This window comes from Sciurus carolinensis, chromosome 2, assembly GCF_902686445.1.
Source record: "Sciurus carolinensis chromosome 2, mSciCar1.2, whole genome shotgun sequence".
Taxonomy (NCBI): Eukaryota; Metazoa; Chordata; class Mammalia; order Rodentia; family Sciuridae; genus Sciurus; species Sciurus carolinensis.
Window position 1 is genome coordinate 42,403,907 of NC_062214.1, and position 18,773 is coordinate 42,422,679.

At 44.2% G+C, this 18,773-nt stretch overlaps 1 protein-coding gene across 4 annotated transcripts in view; it reads right to left on the reverse strand.

Moving 5' to 3' along the window:
* Positions 1-18,773, reverse strand: part of Bfsp1 (beaded filament structural protein 1) — a 70,370-nt gene that overhangs the window by 9,934 nt on the left and 41,663 nt on the right. For all 4 annotated transcript variants that reach the window (XM_047540857.1, XM_047540856.1, XM_047540854.1 and 1 more), the window contains 3 exons: positions 12,162-12,257; positions 9,603-9,695; positions 4,423-4,530 (listed from right to left, as the gene is read on the reverse strand). In XM_047540857.1, the coding sequence (XP_047396813.1) occupies positions 4,423-4,530; positions 9,603-9,695; positions 12,162-12,257 (297 nt within the window). The remainder of the gene's footprint in view (positions 1-4,422; positions 4,531-9,602; positions 9,696-12,161; positions 12,258-18,773) is intronic.

Here is an 18,773-nt window from a genome sequence, read left to right on the forward strand (position 1 = left end):
GTGAGCAGCACTGGGTAGCAGCAAAAAAGAAAAGAAAAATCAGTATGTCACAGATTACAGTCTTACCCAGAATCACCACTAGATGGTGCTAATTGACTTTAATGAAAAGCTGAGACCTGGGAGGTTCCCATTTTGAAATTAATAGTGATTTTTTTTTTCACTTCCTTCTCACAGAAACTCAGTCAGTGGAATTTAGGAGGCCAGAAGTGCCTGTACCTTATCCTCCACCTGTAAGAAGTTTCATATCCAGGGATATTGCATCTATGTTCAGCTTACTTGAAGGAAGGCCCCCAGTTCCAATATCAGGCTCTGTGCCTTCCATTCTGGGGCCCTGGGTCTCTCAAACTTGAGCCTGTGGAACCACCTAGGCATTGCTGGGCTCCACCCAAGTTACAGATTCAGTAGGTTTGGGATACACCCATGAATGTGCATTTCTAACAAGTTCCCAGATGACGCTGACAATGCTGGGCCAGGGACCTCACCATGGAAGATTCTGGAATCATTAGAGGTCTTCACTAGAGACAGAATCAGCTGCCACAGCCCTGCCAGAAGCTCTACCTCCCCAGACATCCAAATCTCCCTTGGAGTTTTCAATTTAGCTATTCTATTTGGAAGCCAGAAAATCCTTCTAACAAAAATCCAGTCAGGAACATTTTGAATGAGGCCATAGAGGGCACAAGTCTGGGACTCAGGGGGATCAGGTGTCAAACACTCTGACCCTACCCAGGACTTGCCCCCAAACCTGTAGTTCTACAACATTCTGACTGTGATTCTGAGTGAGCTCCTGGACTAGCAGCAGCATGCGTACTCTCAGGCTTCAACCCAGACCTACGAGTCAGCAACTCCTGGGTGGGCCTGGTCATGTTGGAGTTTTAATTAGAGCTAATTAAGCAAATTCTTGCTTCCCATGATCTTTGCCCCTTGGTGATACACCCATGAATACATTACATGGCACAAGGGACTTTGCAGATGTAGTTAAGGGTTCTTAATCAATGAACCTTTTTAAGAAGGAAGTTACTCTAAATTGATCCTAATCACATGACCCCTCATAAGCAGAAGTCAGAGAAATGTAAAAGCAGACATCAGAGAAATTAGATTCATGAGGATTATTCAAAGCACTGCTGCCAGCTTTGAAGATGGAGGAGCCCTGGGTCAAGGAATGCAGGCAGCCCCTAGGACTGCTCCTGGCCAACACCAACGAACAGGGTCCTCTAGCCTACAGTGCACAGAATTAAATTCTGCCGACAATTTGAACAAGAATGGAAGCAAAGATTCCCCAAAGAGCCTCCAGACAAGCAGCTAGGCAAACCACACCTTTATTTTAGCCTAGTGAGACCCAGAGCAGAGAAACCAACTGAACCTTCCCAGATGTTTAAACTACAGGACCCTGAGAAAATTAATGGGTGCTGTTTTAAGTTCCTTATTTGTGGTAATCCATTAAGACAGCAAACTTGAGTTTCCTTTGACTCACAGCTGGATTCTGTTATTGAACACAGCCATACATGTCCATGGGACCCTCACCCATAGATTCAACCCACTGGGGAACAAATATATTTTTTAAATTACATCTGTATTGAACAATCTCTTGTCATTATTCCCTAAGCATTACTGTATATCAATGATTTAGATAGCATTTACCTTGCATCAGGTATTATTAGTAATCTAGAGAAGATTTAAAGTATATGGGAGGATGTGCCTAGGTTATACACACAAATAGTAAGCCATTTTATATTAGGGACTTAAGCATACATGGATTTTGGTATCTGCTGGGAGTCCTGGAACCAAAACCCCAAGGATACTGAAGAATGACTACATAAGCATGTACAGATGATCCCAGGCTTTCCATGGTTCAACTTGTGATGTTCCCACTTTGCCAAGGTACGAAAGAATATGCATGCCGTGGAAACCATACTTTTTATCTTGTACTTTCTCTCTTCCTGGGCTAGGGAGATGCAGTAGGCCCCTCCTGCACTGCTGGGCAGTGCCACCATCAGAAGGGGAAACGACTGCTGCTCTACCGTGTGCTGTGTCACTAAACTAGGACATGCAGTGTGATAGCTGTATTAGATGCACTTGAAACTTACAGGTTGCAAACCCATTGTAAGTCAAGGAGCATCTGTATACTATTAAATATGAAACGATTTGATATTATGATAAGTGTTTCAATACAATTGGTCTGCTTTTAACTACTCTATCTTACACCTTTAACAACATTTTCCTGAGAAGGAGTTCATAGGCATCACCAGACTACCAAAAGCTGGGGGAGAACAGCAGAGAAGAGAAGGTCCAGACCCTGCTTTAAAGGGATGAACACACCAGAATAAATTAATAAGTCTGTAGCAACAGATGGGGGTGGGGAAGGCACCAACCAGACACTTGTACTTCTTATTCTCAGAAACCAGGTTAACCTCTCCAGGATTTCCTATTTTTATATTCAACAAATACATACATGTACATAGAGAGCAAACACTTTTTGCCCTGCAACTAGAATTTTCCATAGCAGGTGGGGCTTTCTCATCCTCCTCAGTATCTAGGGCAGTGGTTTTCAGCTCTGTCACCACGGCCACAGGAAATGATACAGTTCTCACTGCCAGCCATGTGCATCTCACAAATGTATTTGTGTGTGTGTGTATTTGAACAGATATCTAGATATTTAAATATATATGCAGATATATTTAAAACAAAGGTTTCATAAAACAAACCCTACCTTTTCTTGCTATGCACTCTATAATGTCTTATTCTTAGTCAAGTGTTGTTTTTTCTTTTTTTTCTGCAGTCAATTCTGTTGAATTCACTTTACAGACAATGAGTTGTGACTTGGGGTTTGGAAAACATTGGTCTCCTGACTAGGACTGGGCCACACCTACTTCCTCAATCACACAAGACATACACTGCACACTACACACACACCTTATATATACACACCCATGCACACAAATGTCAAGCATATATACACACACACCACATAACACAACACACACTACACACCATACCCATGCTTTCACATGTCACACATACAACATACACACACCACACATTATACCATATATACACACAACACACACACACATATATATATATTATAGAAGTACACACATATCCCCCCAGCACAGCACACACACATGTCATACACAGACACTATACACACCACACCTTCCACACATATATACATCCAATACAGATACACACACAGCAACAGAACCCACACATATACCATACACACCTCATACACACATACCCACACTACACATATCCCACATATATAAACACACCACACACCTATACCACACATACATCCCTTACCTATACACACACACCACTCTTTATCTCTCCTTCTCTCCCCACCCCTTTTCTCTCTCTCCTTCTATCCTTTCAGGACCTCAGAGGAAACCATGACCAACAAGAGGAGGTATCTGGTCCCTGAGCCATAGTTAGTCTCCTGAGAAGGACTAGTCTTAAGGTCTTAAGGTCACTAGTTGAGCTCTCCCATTGTGATCTTCAGTTCTGGGGACAGTGACTGTCCTCAGGTTGCTCTCCAGCAACTCCTGAGAGGTGTTGCATAGCAAGAATTTTGGGTGGTGTGCAACAGGGGTGAGAAGTAGCATATCTGAACTCTGTGGTCCCAAAAGGAGATCCTGAGCCAATGTGGAGGGTGTGGAATAGCTATGAAATGCCCCTCCTCTAGCTGAGGTATTACCTTTTCTGATTTTATGGACACTACAGGGTAGAGGACAACATAATATCTACTTCTAAAGTCTAAAGTGGTCAGCCATTTGGTAACAAGAGAAAGAAAACAGGAAGGAACCAAGCAGATGAACCCTGAAGACCTTGATCCAAGAAGGCAGGCCATAAAAACAGGTTGAACTGAGTTTTCAAATGAAGCTTCACCCGAAGCATGGCAAGGTGGAAATGGGGGCTTTACACGAACAAAATTCTAACCAGAGGCAAATACTGACATATCTACTTTTTCTAGCTTCATAATCCAATTCCAAAGGAGAAATTTTATTGGGAGAAGGAAAACAGGAAGCATATATTTGAGCAAGTATAGGATTTTTAAAAATCCCAATATTTGTCTATTTCTTCTTATCCTTAACAAGTTTAACCTAGATAAAATGAATCAATAATGAAGAAGTTGATGGTAGGGGGTGACTTGAAAGGGCATGAGGGACCCTGTCTCTGTTGGCCCAGGACTCCTTCCAGGTTGAGCACTGAATGTCCTTTCTCCTGGACAAAACAGGACACTTGGTCACCTGCTCAGACTCCGCCAGGCACACAAGTTAAGTTGTATTTGTGACAATTCACAGAGCAGGATTACTTGGGCATGCACGTGACATGTCAATAAAATGTGCTGGAGACCCTGGTTCGTACACGTGGTGTGAATGCCCCACAGTGAGTGGCGGACATGAGAGTCTGGAACCATACCTGGGCCTGCAGCTCAGTCTTCTGTGCCTGCAGGTGGGAAAGCGCCTCCTGGCCCTCCTCCAGCTGACTCTGCAGGGCGGCCACTTCCCGTTCAGTCAGGAGCTTCTCCTGCACAAAGAAGGCCAGATTCAGAATCACACATGGGAAAAATGCAAAGACCGGGGCGAGGACGGACCCGGAAGAGTGTGGGGCCATGTTATGGACTGAATGTTTGTGTTCCCACCACCACCACAAATTCATATGTGGAAGTCCTAACCCTCAAAGTGATGGGACCTTTGGGAGGTGATGAGGGTCAGATAAGGTCATGAAGGAGGGGGCCCCATTATTTGATTAGTGTCCTTGTGAGAAGAAGAAGAGACACCGGGTGCTGTCTCTCTCCACCATGTGAACAGCCAGCAAGGAGGTGGCTGTCTTTAAGCCTGGAAGACAGCCCTCAGCAGACAGATTCTGCCAGGACCTTGATCTTGGACTTCCAGCCTCCAGAACTATGAGAAATAAATGTCGGTCTTTGGAATCATATCACAGCAGCCCAAAAGGACTCAGGCAGGTCCTGGTGGTCACTGTTTATGCCTTTTTACTTTTTTACTTTTCATAAGTAGCACACAGAGACTGAGTGTCAGGAGACCCGAGGACAGACCTGACTAAGAGATAAGGCATTTGATTTTCAATGCTTCCATTTTCCCAGAAGTGAAATGAAAAACCTGGAATGCAGACTCTCATTCAGCACTGTTCTGTGTCCATAAGGATGAAGGTCAGTCTAAGGTCCCAGTTGCCAACTGTGCCACAACCTGAGGCATAAGCCATCAGGCCCCAAAGGGTGAAAGGGAAGCGCAGCCCTGGTGAGGTCACTGCAGCAACGCACTGAGGCTCTGTGGAATGGCCTGGAAGGAAAACCTCCTCCACACTGTCCTGTCCACACTCTGCAAAACTGGGCACCACTCTCCTGACCTGCCCTTCCACTGTCTATTCAAAAATCCAGATTGTATCCCAAAGCCCAACTGCTCAAGAGGTGTTCCTCCTGACACTGAGCACCTCCAAGTCACAGAAACTTGAAAACCAAGTCTATGCCAAGCACTGACCGTGTTCAAGCACACCTGTTGAAGGCAGCCTCCCTGCTCACAAATGCCTTGCCAAGGGCCTCAACAGTTTGGATCTGGACTGTTTCACAAAAGCCCATGTGTTAAAGTGTTAGTTACCAACCTATAGCACTATTGGGAGATGGTGAAACAGTTAGGAGATAGGGCCTAGCAGAAGGAAATGAGGTCACTGGGGATGTGTCCTTGGAGGGGAATATAAGGACCCTGGCCCCTTCTTCTTTCTGTTTCTGAGCCTTCATTAGGTGAACAGGCATCTTGCACCACACACTTTGGCCATGATGTACTATGTTGCAATAGAAGCAATAGAATCAAATAGCCGTGGACTGAAACCATGAGCCAAAATAAGGTTTTTACTTTTAAGTTGACTTTCTCAGGTATTTGCCACTACGATGGAATGCTGACTAAATAAAACAGGGCCAAAGCAACCCCACAGATCCCACAGGAAGCTAGAGCAAGTCAGATATTCCAGTAGGAGGCATGGATCAGTCTCACGGCGCAACCACGTAAAGAAGGTAGAACTCAAGTATAATTGTGAAGGGTCCCTCAACTGCATCTGTTTATTCATGAGGCTCTCGGGGGCATTCAGGTCTCTCTCTCTCTCTCTCTCTCTCTCTCTCTCTCTATCTATCTATCTATCTATCTCTTTCTCTCTCTTTCCTCCCCCGACTCTCTCTCTATCTATCTCTTTCTCTCTCTTTCCTCCCCCAACTCTCTCTCTATCTATCTCTTTCTCTCTCTTTCCTCCCCCCACTGCTGGGTCTTTCAGTCTGTTTCTCCATCTGTCTCTGTCCTCTTTGTTCCTCTGAGTTTCAGTTGACACCACCATGCTTCCATGATGCAGACAAGGGTGTAGCTGGGAGCAGAAGGGGGATCCATGCTCCCCAGGGAACCAGTATATAGCAGATTTGCAAATATGCTACACTGTGCAAACTCCAGACCTCAGCCTCAGCTGGGTGGTAGATACAGTGCAAACTCACCACACCAGCTCCAGCCAGGTCTCTCCTCCCTGCTCATTCTTATTCATCTTTACAACACTCCTGTCCCTGCCCAAGGGTTCCAAGCCCAGAGGGTGCCTTCCACAATGCCTCACATGGAAGGCCCTCAAATACTCTTTACAGAGGAAGGAAGATGGCCCATAGCTGTCAGCTGGTGGCTGGCACTAACAGCAAAATCATGGTGCTCCCTATTTATAAATGATGTCACCCCAGCATCCAAATGTGTCAGTCTGGGACCATGGGGAAAAGAGAAAGAAATAGGACTGCTCTGCATTATGTCTGAACACAGCCCAAAAGATTACTGAGTGGCCACAAAAATAACCAAGTGTGCTGGTCTGTGATCAAGTACAGCCGTAGCCGCACTCTGGTCCTGTGGACCAGATTCAATTATGGAGACACTGGTACAGGACTATCCCCATTCTGAGGGCACCTAACCCAGGGCATACTTCCATACTTTCCTCCCCCAAATCACCTACCGGGCCCAGATCCTACACTGTGAGCCCCTGCCATCAACATGCCCCTCAAGTCTACACTGTATGTACCTTCCTCACTGCAGCGAATAACGAGCCTGGTTTTGCTGTCACCTCAGTGTGTCCCATGTGACTTCTGGCTATTGGGCATTGGCATTAGGCTTTACTGACATATCAACCAGTCAGCCTGCATTCAATACTAATTGTACCCTCATTATTACAAACAGGATTTTCACAGTTTCTAGGACAATAATAAGAGTCAAGGAAACAAACCCAAAAGTGACTTTCTAGCTGACTCGCAGAATTGTTAAGCCAAGATTCATAAAGAATGGGATGTTTAATTGGTGCAACCACTCTGGAAAGCGGTATGGAGATTCCTCAGAAAACTTGGAATGGAACCACCATTTGATTCAGTTTTCCCACTCCTCAGTATATACCCAAAGGACTTAAAATCAGCATACTACAGTGACACAGTCACATCAATGTTTATAGAAGCTCAATTCATAATAGCTAAACTATGGAGCCAACCTAGGTGCCCTTCAACAGATGAATGGATAAAGAAAATGTACTATATGTATACACTGGAATATTATTTAACCATAAAAAAGAATGACTTATCACTTTTGCCAGTAAATGGACAGATCTGGAGACTATCATACTAAGTGAAATAAGTCAAATCCCAAAAACCAAAGGTTGAATGTTCTCTCTGATATGCAGATGCTAACATACAACAAGGAAGGGAAGGGAAGAGTAGAATTCAGTGGATTATACAAAGGGGAATGAAGGGAGGGGATGGGAATAGGAAAGACAGTGGAATGAATCGGACATCACTTTCCTATGTTCATATATGAACACACCACCAGTGAAACTCCACATCAGGTACAACCACAAGAATGGGATCTTCATTAGAATAAGTTATACTCCATGTATGATTTAATATGTTGAAATATACTGTCATGTGTATCTGAAAAGAACACATTTTTTAAACATAGAAGTAAATTTTAAAATAATGGGATGCATCTCTCCATCTTCCACATGCACACAAATCCCTAGGGATCTAGCTAAAAAGCAGATTCTGAGTCCGAGGGCCTGACATCAGGCTGGACATTCTGTGTTTCTTACAGGCTCCCAGGTGATGTTGATCCAATGATATTAAGACAAGTCTGATCAGTCTCTCTGTTCTTAGAACTCCGAAGGACTTTGTTAGATGGGAAAAGATAACAATTTAAAAGGAGTGCTCGCATAAAAAAAAAAAAAATTAGAGAGGAGAAAAGAGTTTGAAAAATAAAAGTAAGGTCTCTGGAAAGAAATCTCTGATAAAGAAAATCAAGGCTTTAGGAAAGCTATTTGGGGCCTCTGGGCAGCCTCAGCTACATCAATTAAAGAGAACAGGAATCTGAAATGGTAACTGATGGGCAATTTGGATGAGACTATCTCCATGAAGGCCAAAAAAAATTAACTTTCCTGCCTCTTAGATGATACTTAACAGGGTTCAAAAGTGTCTTCTAAAGCAAATTTGGAAATCCTTTTAGCTTTGATATAAAAACATTTAGTTAAAATGAAAAAGCTGATTCTGCAGTATGTCTGTACTCTGGCTGTCCCAGAGAGAGGAGCCCCACTTCCTGGGTGGCCCATTGCCCTGGGTCACGCCTCAGCACATTTCTAGGAAATTCCAAGTGTAACCAGGATCAAGAACCATTCAGGCTGGGGAGATAGCTCAGTAGGTAGAGTGCTTGCCTTGTAAGCACAAGGCCCTGGGTTCGATCCTCAGAACCCAAAAAAAAAAAAAAAAAAAAAAAAAAAAGAACCACTATTCTAGGTCATCCTTGGAAAAAAAAAATTTTCTTTATCAGTTTACCAACCCACCAAACCCTGCACCAGCTTGAAGAAGCCACACCCCCCAAATTCATGTGTTGGAAACTCAATCCCAGTGCAGCAGTGTTGGAAGGTGGGGCCCAGTGGGAGACACTGGGGCTCTGTCCTCTGAATGGATTAATGCTTTATAAAAGAGCCTGTGGGCGTGGCTTCTCCCTCTTCTGCTCTTGGGCCCTGAGGAAGGAGTGTGCCCCTTTTTGCCCTTTCTGCCTTCAGACGTGTAAGGATGCAACACGATGGCCCTCATCAGAAGCCGCTGCTTTGATCTTGGACTTCAACTCCAGAACTTGAGAAATGAGTTTCTATTCTGCACAAATTACCAGTCTGTGGTTTTCTGTTAGAGCAGCACAAACGCACTAAGACACAACTCAGTCTTAAAAATAGATAAGAAATGTGAGAAGATATTTCAACAGAGAAGTACAAAGTATATGAGAGAGAGCACACCCTAACTCCCCAGAGAAAATACTTAAGACAATGGTCAGGGACACAGATGTCCCCGGATGTCGACGTATCGGCATTTACAGCATAAGCAAAGAACAGGATAGACTTCAAATGTGAACACTTCGCAGGAGTGGGGATGAACTGTGAACTCTGTGGCTCCCCTCACAGTCTGACCCAACACTTGCCCCTGGGTTTCTGCCACAGTCAACGAGTCCCACAAGGATGTAAAGAAAGGCTCCAGGCATGGTCCCCACACCCCCAGGGTTGATCTACTTTCTTAATGTCCTGATTCCAGTTCTTACCTCCCTCATCCCGCTGGTGATGGTGGATGCTTGGGGAGCGGTTTGGATGATCTGCTGCAGGATGCTAATATAGGTCTGAATTTCCAGAAGATTCTGTTGGGAGAGGGGAAAACATCCTCATCATACGTTGAGCTGCCCAAGTTGTTCCCTCTGGCCCCCGGTGGGCCCATGAATGAATACTTTCACACATTCCCCCACGACCACAATCAAGTTGAGGATGTAAAAGGAGTGATGAGCTTGCCGTCTGCTCTGTGTCCCCCAAGGGGCAGGCACTTCACATCTCCACTGATCTTCCCAAGAACAACGGAGTAGAGCAAATGAGGACAAGCCAAGGCTTGGTTTATTTTGCTGTTTCCTTTCACTTAATTGGCACTTTGCTGTGTCTTTATAGAACCCTTCAGGATATAGAAGCCTGAGAACAGACAAGACCAGGAGGGTACAAAGGACCCTCTCTGACACCAGCACAAAGGCAGTGTTTCAAAGAAGGGGCGGTAGGGCTGGGGAGATAGCTCAGTTGGTAGAGTGCTTGCCTCGCAAGCACAAGGTCCTGGATTCAATCCCCAGCACCGCAAAAAAAAAGAAGGGGTGGTTTGGGTCAGTCATGCCTGAGCTAAATGACATGAAGGTGTGTGGTCTCAGACAAGATACTGAAATCTGAAATGCAAGTCCTTCTGTATAATACAGAGCTAACAATCTCCCCTGGGGATGCCTGACCCCCTCTACCAGCCAGTACACCTGTCCCCAGCTATGAGTGATGACTGATAACACAGACCTCGCCAGAATGGCCTTGACCAACCAATGGTCATCTGGTCTAGAAGCTACAGGAACCCCACCACATCCCATCCCAACTCAGGCCAGTGACTAAGACAGAACTAACCCTCTTGCCCCCAGGAGGGACCAAGCCTGCGCTGTGATTTACACTCTCACACTCCAGAGCTCCCATGGAGGGCTGAGACTAGGCTCCAACTAAAACCACACCCTGCTCAGCTAAAGTAGAGGCGAGAAGGCAGGTGAAAAAAAAAAGGAGGAAGCAGGTGAGGTACCTGGTGGGAAGTTGGGAGGAAGGAAGAACTGCACCCTTGCACCCGCTGAGCGAGGAAGAGAACAGCAGGCTTGCTGCATCCTTGCCAACCTCCAGGTTGTAACTGCAATAGCACATTATCTAAGTTTGGGGTTTCCTGGAAACAGACCCTGAGCCAAGGATCTGAGTGGTAATAACGGATTTGGGCAGTGGCGCCAGGAGTGGAGTTGGGGAGAGAGGGGGAAGGGAGTAGCTAGTGAGGGTGAGTCATCAGTCAGTCACAACTGCAAGCCCACGCAGCTCAATGGTACGGGGGAGCCTCAGGAGATCAGAAACCTTGGCGTTGCCCCAAGTGGGTAAGAGGGAGCTGGGGTGTTTATCACCACCTCCCATCAGTTAAGGCTGCTCCCGGGGTATAGAAGTTCCCCAAACTTCCCTATGGGACAAAGGAGCCTTCAGATGCCTGATAAAGGTCCTCAGGCAAAGAATTGCTGATACTGGCAGTAGGGAGGTCAGAGTCCACCAAGAAAAAGCTCAAGGGTCAAGGTCAGGCACTGGCAATACTACCGCCCTGGAAAGGGAAGCTGGCATTTTCATTTTGAAGATGAAGAAGCAACTTAGAGAGGTTCAGCCTCTCACCCACACACTCACCCATACCGCCCCCAGGAGTTGATATTTTCTAGCACACCAAGACCCTCCCACCCAAGGTCAGGCCCATAAGAAGCTGGTGGAGGGAGGGAAAGACAAGGACACTACAGGAATAAATGCATTCAATTAACCAGCTCAGAGGCTACAACATAAGACTTTTTTTTTAATTTTTGCATTGTTATGGTTTGGATGTGAGATGTCCCCCCAAAGCTCACATGTGAGACAATGCAGGAAGGTCCAGAGGAGAAATGATTGGGTTGTAAGAGTCTTAACCCAATCAGTGAATTAATCCCTGATGGGATTAATTGAAGTGGTAGGGTGTGGCTGGAGGAGGTGGGAACTGGGGCGTGGCTCTAGGGTATATATTTTGTATCTGGAGAGTGGAGTCTCTCTTCTTTCTGATCACCACCTTCTCCCACCATGATGTTCTGCCTCACCTTGAGCCCCCAGGAATGGAGCTGGCTTTCTATGGACTAAGACCTCTGAAACCATGAGCCCTCAAACGTTTCTTCCTCTTCAATTGCTCTGGTTGGATCTCTTAATCACAGCAGCAAAAAAGCTGACTAAAACATGCATTTTCTCCATTTCTGCATTTTTTGAGCTGAAACAGATGTACCTAAATCACTTTGTAAATTTTAATGTACAATATAGATACTAGTTCCCAGCACCACAACCCTCAACATACCCACTATTGCCTACACCTCTGTAGACATCTGGCTTAGTAAGTGCTGTCCAGTAACCAACTCATCCTCTGGTTGGTTGGGGAAAAAATGCACACCCAAGATAGCCCGCTCCAGCACCTCAGTGACCAGCCACAAGTGCTCTGGGCTTGTCTGACCAAAGGCAAACTGGGTTTTCCGGGAGAAAGGATTCAGAAGGATACTGGTTACCTTTTTGTACCTGTCCTTGGCTGCACTGATATCGTCCTGAAGAAACTGAGCTTCGAGCTGAAGACGTAGGTTATGCAACAAGGCTTCGTCAGCTTCCTGCAGTGGGAAAGAGGGACACATCCCAGGTTGCATGGATTGCAGCATAGATATAAAGTGAGCCAGGTATGTCGCCAATACCATGGGGACTTATTGAAATGAATGCAGATTCTTGTCTGGGAGGAGGTGTGAAGTTTAGTGTCCTAACAAAGTGTGGGTTAGCCATTGAATCTGGTCCAGGACCACAGTTCATCAGGATGTGATTTTGCACTCAAGGGGGCATTTGGCAATGTCTGAAGACATTTTTAATTGTCGCCATTTGAATGGGGGTTGCTTCTAGGTAGAAGCCTGTAAGGCTGCTGAATATCCTATAATACGCAGGACACCCCACCATACATACACACACACACACACACACACACACACACACACACATAAAACAAAGAATGTTCTAGCCTAAAAATTCAGTAGTGCCAGGGTTGAAAATTTTTGACCTAGAAAGGGCATATTTACCTGTCAAATAACATCAAATTTAAGCAACATCAATATTTGTTCTATATCTTATTATCAGTAACTTGAGTTTCCAAGAGGGAGACTCAATAGGGAACTGTTTCTCATTAATACTGAAATCTGTATTTTAGTAGTTTTTTTTCCCCAAGAACTGTTAAAATTTTACCTTGAGATATAATTTTAATACAAAATGAATTTTTAGAATGATATCTATTGTGATTAGCATTTGTTCCTTTAAAATTGAAAATGACATTTATCACTGATGATTGAATTATCTCACCAAACTGTCTGATAATTCAGACTTCCATCTCATTGCTGTTCAGATTACACCAAGGAGGCATAAGAAAACTGTTCATGCTCTTGAGATTGTGCTGCGATGTCTGGAATTGGCTTAAATACTAAGGGAGATTTTACAGAGGAACATTCCTTGGGTTCTTTGGGATTCCCCGACTCCTGTGAGACTCCTCTGCCAGACACATCTGCTTATACCTGAGGTTTTGGTAAGTGAATTTTTAATGATTTATTAATGACTTGTTAATAGGCATGATAAAGATTAGCAATGGACTCTCTTTAATAACTCTGAGTATGTGGTTCACCTAAAACATTTAAGAGATGCTGTGAACAGTTAAGACAATCAAGGTAAGTGGACTGGCCAAGGTATTTGGAGACACTCCCCATCTCCTACTGATATGGTCTAGGTTTCATAAAATCAGCATACTATAGGAATGTAGCCACATCAATGTTTATAGCAGTTAATTCACAATAGCTAAGTTATGGAACCAACCTAGGTGCCCTTCAACAGATGAATAGATAAAGAAAATGTAGTATATGTACACAATGGAATATTACTCAGTCATAAAGAAGAATGATTTTATGACATTTGCCATTAAATGAATGGATCTGGAGACTAGCATGCTTAGTGAATTAAGTCAGTCCCCAAAAAGCCAAAGGTTGAATGTTTTCTCTGATATGTGGAAGCTTACCCACAATAAGTGTATGTTGAAGTGTGAAGAAAAGGAGGAATGGAGGGAAAGGAAGGAGGATAGGAAAAGGAAAGACTGGAATGAATCTGACATATATTTCCTATGCACATATATAAAAACATCACAGTGAATCCCACCATCATGTACACCCACAAGAATGGGATCCTAACTAGAGTAAGATATAGGTCATGCTTCTATAATTATATCAATGTGTATTCTACTGTCATGTATAACTAAAAAGAACCAAGAAAGGAAGGAAGAAAGAAAGGTAGGTATTGGATTCCTTAACCGTTCTTGTGAAAGACCACAGGTGTAGAAAGATTTCTGTTGTCGGATGGTGACAATAAGGATGTGGACATTCTGACCCTAGTGCTGTATGTGCCTTGAGCCGGTTTCCCATGCATGCCCTTCCTTGCACCTATGACATCAGAGAGGTGGGACTTCAGGAGCCCACAGAGCAGGTTGTATGAACTTTGAGGGCCAGAATCAGAATAGATATTCTGTGATGTATCCCCACACCCTTCAGGAGCAGTGGTTCACTGTAGAGTGACTTTACACCCTGGCGCCGAGGCCACCTCCCCAGAGAGGTATGGCTAAATCTGGGGTGAAGGTGGAGGAATGGTGGGTGGAGCCAATTTCTCTAGATGTTTGGTTTTGTTTTTTTTTTTTCCATCTTCCTTCTGCCCCTCTTAAGCCTGCTGACAATCGGGTAGGGTGGCCAATTCTCAAGTATCTTAATTTTTACCAAAATTTCATCCACAATTACTGGAGCCAAAGAAGAAATGGAAATAGAACCCTTCTTGTTATTATTTAAAAAGAGATCATTCAGAATTTTGAAAATAAAAGGGATCCTAAGGGTAACTGGTCCTCAAATGTTTTTTAAGCCACAGACTCCATCCTTTAAAGTACCCCATGGGAGTCAATGTATAGGATCACAGCAGGGATGCTTGTTTGTGGGGGCTGCTTCTGAGGACTGAACCCTGGGCCTCAAACATGCTCAGCATGCATTCTACCACTGAGCAATGCCCCTAAGCAGAGCCTTTTCTTGCAGGAGCCTCAGGCACCCTCATTTGCCTGGCAGCCCTGTTCCCTCAGATGCCTTTCAAGCGACTCCATGGAGCTTGAGGGCTCTGCCAAGTGTGGGTGAAAACCTAAAATCTATATTTACAGAGGGGAGGCTGAGGCCGGACTGATCAATGAAGCAGCCGGACTGATCAATGAAGCATTCAACTAGTTCATGAAAGACAATGAGAATGGAGTCTGTCTTGGGCTTCTCTGCCTAGTGATGAGCTAGCTGGGTGCTGAGCAGAGATCCCGTCCTGTGGGGGTACCTGCCATCCTTCCCCATCTCCCTCTTAGGATCGTGCCAAAACAATCACTCCTAGGTTCCATCAGTCAAGTTTCAAAAACTGCTTGTGGTGAAAATAAAAGACCAACTGATATTTGCCCTTAAAGTAGGGAATAACCAAATGTTTCTGCAAGCATACTGTCTTGCTTTAAAGATAATCATCTGTTAAACTGCTCTGGAAACACCCAAAAGGTGAGTTGGTAGCACTGGAATGTGCAGTTGCTGATATGTTGAGGAGAATTTGTTTTGGAAGTATTTTCCTTTGTTTGCACCAGAATTCAGAAATGTGTAGACGCTTGTGTTTTTATTATGTTTGGATGCTGTCAGCTGAATTTTCAAAAGCTTCACTAGCAGAAGCATCGAGATTTTTCTAAATTGAGACTCTGGGTCAACAGTGTGATTTTTAGAAAACAATCTAACCCTGATATTGCGTATGTTCTAGATCTAGACAGTGGTTCTCCAAGTGTGATCTCTGGATCATACCACTTGGGAACTGGCTAGAAATGCAAAGACTCCAGTAGAGACCACAACTACTAGGTCAGGATCTTTGGAGCCAAGACCCAGGGAATCTAGGCTTTAACATTTCCTCCAGGTTATTTTGATGCACACTGAAGTTTCAGAACCACTGTGAATATTCATTCACAGTCATTTTTTGAGAAAGGGACCAAAGAAATAAATAAGAGTTTGATGCATCCTCGAAAAGCAAACTTGACAACCTATTCATAGGAATTCTAGAAACACCATTAAAAAACCAATTTCTAGAGCCTAGATTTGGCCACGCAATTTAAGTATTATGTTGAGGAATCTATTTCCTTTCAAAGTGTGTAGCAAAGAGTGGCCTGCTTCAATTTATCTGGCTATTAAAAATTCAGGAGCTCTGTTCTGGAGGTTTGATTACCTGGAGAGCATGAACGCAGGGCAAATTTCTGAGAGCAGTAGTAAACAATGATTTTACATACAGTGTGATATTTTCCAAATAGGATTCAAAGTCTAGGTCAATGATTCCCCATAGCCACACCCAAAGATAAATTGCTTTTCCATGTGAAACCATAGGAAATGGGCATGAGACTGAGCCCAAGGTCAAAACCTTGTTGATTCTTTATAAATAGACATCCAAAGAGTTGTGGACTAAAATCACCAATCTGGCCAGTTGACAAAAATGTGAATTCTACTCTTCCGTCTCATCTGATGATCTCAGTGGACAAAGAACAAGAAGTTCCAGCATCCAGCTGGCCAACTCCTTCCAGGAGTTATCTTAGCTTGAGTTCTCCAAAACCTGATCCCAAGGCAAAGTTTGGACACAGGTCATTTATTTGGGAGGTGATACCAGGAAGCACAAGAACAGAAGGGTAAGTGACAAGGCAAAAGAAACAAAGCCAACGAGGGTGTGTTAATGAACAGGTCACATCTGAGAACAATAGACTCGGTCCTGCTGGGGATGCCCTAAGAAGTGACGTGGAACTCTCTACTGGATTTTCATTGTCTGGTATGGAGCAACTGGGAAACTTATCCACTCACTCTTGTTCCTCAATGGCTGAGCTTCACTCCCCAGGGTTAACACAGCCAGCACTTCTGCACAGTGCCTTGGGTGAGTCATTCACCTCTCCACAGCCAGACAGATGCAGAAAGCCCTCAGTGTGTTCAGCATGTCTCAGTGGCAGCTGGGGTGGCCCAGGAAAGATGGACAGGGTACCAACATCAAAAGCTAAGGGGTCATCTTTAACCTAGAGCACCCTGCCTTTCTAACTGTCTTCTGAATGACTCTGACTATTCTTAGAAAGTAGAGAATGAGTCATGAATAAAAAAGAAGGCATTTATACCTGCCATGAGTGGGTTTGGGGCTCTGAAGTCATTTAACCTCAAGGGTAAGTTTTTTCACGGGCAAAAAGAAGGGGTTGGACTAGTTCATTTCAAGAGGTAAAACCTACCCACCAATAATGAAAGATTGTTCCAAGGCTCCCACAAGCCAGCACAAGGACCTCGCTGTGCCTGCATTTGCACACCATGTTCATGATTTCAACTCTATGCAAGCACCTCCTGCACTATTAATCACTCTGCATTTTTCTTCAGTTGGACTCATTTTTGCTTGGACTTATTTGAAAAAGGAACTTTTTTATGTCTCTTGCTATAAGAAAATGTTACTCATAAAACATTCACAGCTATAAAAAAAATTACTCCTCCAAGCACCATCTAAAACCATCTCTTTTCCACCCTGGTTATGCATTCCACACTTTGGAGAAAACCGTGCTGGCATCTGTCACCATCAAGTGCTCTGTAAAAACCGTGGCCAAAGATTGCTACTACCATGTGACAGGCAAGACTATGTCATCTGATTTCCACTCAGCATGTAGACATACTTCTCCTCTGATGATGGTGGGCATTATTATTATTCCCATTTCACAGATGAGGAAGATGAGGCTCAGAGAAATGAGGCAATTTACCCCCAATGCACAGATACTCAGCAGTACAGTAAGGAGCATAACAGGCTACACTCCTCTTTTAGATGGCATGAATCAATTGCAGGCAGGAGGGACTTACCCTAAACTCAGAGAATAATCATATCAACTCCTGTGCTGGTACTCACGTGCATTCTTAATAGCATCTTTTCCCAGAAACTTCATAATATTCTCATGGGACTGATACTTGAAACGTCCACACTCTACATCACAATCTAGACAAATGTGCTATAAGCTTTTTTCCTTGGGTGGTGAAATGATGGGAGTCCTTTTTCTGTATTTTTCACTATTTATATTGCCTCATTTTCCTACTGAGAATATGTACTGTTTTTGTAATAAGAGGAAAATGAGAAAAGGTTTTTAAATCCACTGTCACATTCCATTAAGGGTAAGAAGAAGGACTCCATTCTTTCTCTTCTTTAAGATATGCCAAGATGGCGCTGCATGTATAACCACTTTAAAAGTCCAGAGAAAGGCCCACCTTCAGCCAGGACAAATACTCACACAGTAGTACATGGTGGTGTTAGGGAAGGGACTTAGGAGGGCTGAAGTGGCACCAAAGTGAAGGGTGGTAAGTTTCTCTGTCCTTGCAGAGCAGTGGCTTATGGACAAGATGGTGGCCCAACTGGAGAGCCTGGAATTGCCACCAAAAACAAGAACAGGATGAGCTACAGGTGTTAGCAGAATAGTTGGGTGATGAAACCCCTCAACTCCAAGTTACAATAGGCATGGGCCATCACTCCCCAAGCCAGCCTTGGAGCCTGTGTACTCAGGGCTTTCCTGGAGCACATTTTCCTGCCATCTTTGTGTTTATATCAAGGGTGCTCACATGTCATTCCACTGGGCCTGAGAAAGTCCCAGGTTATAACAACTGACCTGTATAACTACTGATGGCATCCCTTTCACACAGGTGTCCTGATTTGGACAATGCAGTATACTCTCACACACAGAAGGAGTACCATAGGCAGGTAACATTACAAAGCAAAATTTGACTTCTTTATGTTATTGCTCTGGTTTTCCAACCAACTGGCAAAATAATCCTTGACAACAGAGGTTGGACAAACCAGGAAATGGAAACTATCCTGAACTTAACTCTGACTAGAGTTGTATGTGAAGAAGAATTCTAAGGTCTATCTAGGCAAAGCAGGGAAGAGTTTGGTGTCTCTCAGCAGTTATGATGAGGTTACAGGCATGGAAGGAGTGGGAGATGGCAGCCCACGTGCTCAGAATAAGCAGCACAACAATTAAGTCTCCACAGGTCCTTCCACTCTGAAATTTG